Consider the following 5,000-nt stretch of genomic DNA (forward strand, 5'->3'; position numbering starts at 1 on the left):
GTTGACTTGGCCTTGGTGACTGGTCTTATCATTAGAGGGGTTCTGAAGTCTGTTACAGTTCTCCTGTCATTAGGAATCTTCCTCTGTCTGCTCGAGTTACTGTTCTGAGACCTGTGAGGTGTCTAGTGTGATGAGTGTGGCTCTAGAGCCTATCAGAGTTGTTGTGTCATATGGATCGCTCTGAAGCCTGTTAGAATGTATCATTCCAGTTCTAAAGTGCATGACAATTCACCCTCATTATGCTCTCATTCTCCAGTGTTTGGCTGGTGGAATGTAGAACCCTGTAGAATCCTGCGTCATCAGCATAGTTATGATATAGAATGTAGAACCCTGTAGAATCCTGCGTCATCAGCATAGTTCTGATATAGAATGTAGAACCCTGTAGAATCCTGCGTCATCAGCATAGTTCTGCGGCTCGTTAGCATGCTGCTGTGACATGGCTGAGTGGCGTATAATTAGGCAGGTGGCAGCGCCCCCCTCTTGCCTGAGCGTGATCTGAGGGCTGGGGTGTCGCTAACGAGCTCTGGGGTGTCGGCCCACACACAGGGGCCTCTGTCAGCTTAACGAGCGCCTGCCTGCCTGCAGTCAGAGTGTGTGGGGGAGGACCAGTGTGCTCAGGTAATCACCTGCTCTTCACTTGCAGTCAGCACTTCAGTCTGCTGAATAGTGTCTCTGAGAGGAGAAGATCAGGGGGGAGAAGATCGGGGGGCGGGGGGGAGTTACACTGGGGAGTCACTGGGGGGGGGTTACACTGGGGAGTCACTGGGGGGGGGGTTACACTGGGGAGTCACTGTGGGGGAGAGTTTAAACTGGGGGGTCACTTGGGTGGGAAGTTTACAGCATTGCTGGGTTGAAAAGATCACTGAAACATTGCCGTTGAGAAATCTAAAAATGAAATGCATTTTTATACTTCTTTTATATTTGTATGGCTTTTCTTTAACTATGTACATATTGGTATATAGTTAGTATATCAGTTGTTGTGCTCCTTGTGTCCAGCCCTTGACCTTTAGTATTAGCATATTAGCGTTGTTGTGGCCTGGTGTAACAGTACAGCTAGTTCACCTTTAACAGAACTCTCTGGTGTAACAGTTCAGCTACCTCACCTTTAACAAAACTCTCTGGTGTAACAGTTCAGCTACTGCACCTTTAAGAGAACTCTCTGGTGTAACAGTACAGCTAGTTCACCTTTAACAGAACTCTGTAACAGTACAGCTAGTGCACCTTTAACAGAACTCTCTGGTGTAACAGTACAGCTACTGCATACTGCACCTTTAACAGAACTCTCTGGTGTAACAGTACAGCTACTGCATACTGCACCTTTAACATAACTCTCTGGTGTAACAGTACAGCTACTGCACCTTTAAGAGAACTCTCTGGTGTAACAGTACAGCTACTTCACACAGAACTCTCTGGTGTAACAGTACAGCTAGTGCACCTTTAACAGAACTCTCTGTCTTGAAGAAGACATGCAGATGTTTGTGGAACTCTCACTCCCATAGATTACAAAGGCCTCTCCCAAAGGCCACTCCCAAAGGCCACTCCCAAAGGCCTCTCCCAAAGGCCACTCCCAAAGGCCTCTCCCAAAGGCCTCTCCCAAAGGCCTCTCCCAAAGGCCACTCCCAAAGGCCTCTCCCAAAGGCCACTCCCAAAGGCCTCTCCCAAAGGCCTCTCCCAAAGGCCTCTCCTATCGGCCTCTCGTGTCTCAAAACAGAATGGATTATTGGTAGGATTCCATCAATTCAGTCAATCTAGTCAATTCCGGTAAAATTCCAACAATTCCTTCACAAACTGCCTACTGTTTAGTTCTATAGAGAACTGCCCTATTGCATTTCATTTCTCTCTTGTCCACTCAAATGACTAGACCTGAACGAGGTTTGGGTAATGTTCTTCATGTTCCCTATTCTCCCAGTCTCTCTTGTGATTCTCCAATCTCACATCCCTGTTTGTCCTGTGATTCGAATCTAATCGCCTCTTTCCTGCTGTGGTTCCGTAATCTAATCTCCCCTTTCCTGCTGTGGTTCCGTAATCTAATCTCCCCTTTCCTGCTGTGTTTCTGTAATATAATCGCCCTGTTTCTGCTGTGGTTCCCTAATCGCCCTGTTTCTTTTTACGTCCAGATCTGGGATACAGCAGGGCAGGAGCGATTCAGGAGTGTGACACACGCTTACTACCGAGACGCTCATGGTGAGTTCACACACACACACACACACACACACACACACACACACACACACACACACACACAGGAGCGATTCAGAAGTGTGACACATGCTTACTACCGAGACGCTCATGGTGAGTTCTGTCTATATCACACACACACACTCTCTCACACACACACACACACACACACACACACACACACACACACATACACACATACACATATACACACACACACTGTGTCTGTGTCTGTTTGTGTGTGTGTGTGCACTTGTTTATGTGCTTGTGTGTGTGTGTGTGTGCTTGTGTGTCATGCTAATATCCACCAGTTAGGGCATGAAAAGCTTCTCCATCTCTGTCTCTGTTCCTACATCTTTCTTCCGGTATCTCCCACCCTTCCTCTCTCTCTTTCCCTCCATCCTTCACTCTCTTTCCCTTGCTCTCCCTCTTTCCCTCTTACCCTCTCTCCGTTCCTCCCCCAACCCACCCCATCTCTCTATTTCCGTCTATCCTTCTCTCTCTTTTTCTTTCTCTCTGTCCAGGCTAAGGACATTCCCATGTGAACAGTGTGTGAGTGATCGAGTGAGTGAGAGGGTGAGTGAGTGAGTGAGTGAGAGTGTGAGAGTGTTTGTGTGTGTGTGGGAATCCATGTGAACAGTGAGTGAGAGTGTTTGTGTGTGTGTGTGGGAATCCATGTGAACTGTGAGGAGTGAGTGTGTGGTGTTTGCTGGTTCTGTTTTGGCCCAAACCCGATGATTTCACACAGATGGGCAAATAGGCAGAGCTGTTAGGAGTGTGGTGTAGAGCTGTTAGGAGTGTGCCTGTGTGTATGTGTGTGTGTGTGTGACGGGCAGAGCTGTTAGGAGTGTGGTGTAGTCAGAGCTGTTAGGAGTGTGTGTGTGTCGGGCAGAGCTGTTAGGAGTGTGTGTGTGTGTGTGTGTGAGCTGTTAGGAGTGTGGTGTAGTATGGCAGAGCTGTTAGGAGTGTGGTGTAGAGCTGTTAGGAGTGTGTGTGTGTGTGTGTGTGTGTGTTAGGGGTGGGCGATATGACCAAAATCTTCTATCACGGTATTTGTAATTTTATATCACGGTTACGGTATATATCACGGTTTATTATACGTAGGGTGACCAGATTTGGGTTTTTGAAAAAGAGGACACTTTAGCGGTGGCGAAATGTGTCCACAGACATTTATTTATTGACCCTTAAGAACACTAAGGTGCAGAAACAATACTGCCTCAATAGGCTATTGGCCTAAGCAATAGTGGCCAGTATCCATTGAATCTTTAAATAGTAAAATGAAAGCAAAGAGTATGTAAAAAAAAAAAAAAAAATAATCTTTCTGTGGCATTTAGTCCAGTGCTTATGTTTCAGTGGTTCTTTAATGTACTTTCAGAAGATAACGCAAGTGTTAAAACTTTCTTTTCAATGTGTGTCCATATGTTAACGCAATAATGATGAGATATTTTCTTTATATGGCCACATATTAAAACAAGAAAATTAAGAAGTTGGCCATTACACATAGACATATATACATAGACGCTGCATTGACCGCCTCAGCCCGTTGCTGCGACGTGCTAACGTGATGACGAGGTGATGACTGGCCTGTAAACAGACGCAAGTAAATGATGGAGCTGCGGTTTTTCTGGATAAAAAGCATTATAGCGTTTATATTTCTCAACCGATTTCACTGAGTCGTTTTTATATTCAAGGGTTTACGATCTATGATCAAAAAAAGTTTTGTCTCCATGTTACTTAGAATCTCGTTGGTTTGGCCGTAATCGCCGTTGACATACATACATGTATATGTCTATGATAATCGCTGCTAGACACTCACTGTTCTTGTGCTCTCACAGCTCATTCACTTTGAAATACTGAAAAGAAATCTAAACTATCAAAATAGTGCATCTTTAACTACTAATATTTGACCATCATTGAGAAAAATGGAACAGAATCTGCAAATAAATGCCTACACTAAACACTTTTCAGTCCATATTTTTCAGTATATTGAATCTTTCCTAACAGTCGAGGATTACTCAACAAGTAGGCATGACAGTCCTAAAAATTGTACCCGGGTATCGTATTATACGGCTCTTCAGAATGTTCAAAAAAGTTCCGTTGATTTGAATGGGCCACCCCAACGTTCGCAGGTCTGTAATTTCTTTATTTTCACTGCTGCGAAAATGTAATGACCGCTGACCATCTTTCATATCATTCATATCAACGTAACGGGAAGTAATGGGTTGCTAGACAACACCTGAAACTTTAGAGTTCTATTTGCCTGAAGAAAAAAAAATTCTCAGCAGAAATCACAAAACGGCAACAAAATCGTTAAAGAGGTATTTTTGGAGGAATATCGTTTTGGCGAGTATAATAAGAGGGATGATGTATAGTTCGGAGGTCATTATCTAAAAATAAATCGATTGGATTTCAAAATAAGAGTATACCGCGGTTGAAACGGTATGGCCAAATCTCTCCCGGTAGACACATTTCTACCGTTGCACGGTATATACCGTCATACCGCCCAGCCCTAGTGTGTGTGTGTGTGTGTGTGTGTGTGTGTGTGTGTGTGTGTGAAGGTCAGAGCTGTTAGGAGTGTGGTGTAGTCGGTCGTGTATCGCTGCCTCTGAGTCACACACACTTAAGTGTAGGAGCCTGAGGGAGATGTTGTGTTTAGGTGTGACTGTGTGTGTTACTGAGGGAGTGTGTGTTTGGTGTTTGTATATGATATATCAGGGACCGGTGTGTGAGTGTGTGTGTAAGTGAGAGTGAGTGTTACTGAGGGAGTGAGTGTTTGGGGGAATGGGAGTGTGTGCTTCTGTGTTAAGCTACGTGTGTGTCTA

At 44.8% G+C, this 5,000-nt stretch overlaps 1 protein-coding gene across 3 annotated transcripts in view; it reads left to right on the forward strand.

Annotated features, from left to right (window-relative positions):
* LOC105896463 (ras-related protein Rab-26) overlaps positions 1 to 5,000 on the forward strand; it is an 89,749-nt gene that overhangs the window by 42,616 nt on the left and 42,133 nt on the right. For all 3 annotated transcript variants that reach the window (XM_031568333.2, XM_031568328.2, XM_031568323.2), the window contains exon 4: positions 2,118 to 2,184. In XM_031568333.2, coding sequence (XP_031424193.1) covers positions 2,118 to 2,184 — 67 coding nt within the window. The remainder of the gene's footprint in view (positions 1 to 2,117; positions 2,185 to 5,000) is intronic.

The sequence above is a fragment of the Clupea harengus genome, chromosome 1, assembly GCF_900700415.2.
Source record: "Clupea harengus chromosome 1, Ch_v2.0.2, whole genome shotgun sequence".
NCBI classification, from domain to species: Eukaryota; Metazoa; Chordata; class Actinopteri; order Clupeiformes; family Clupeidae; genus Clupea; species Clupea harengus.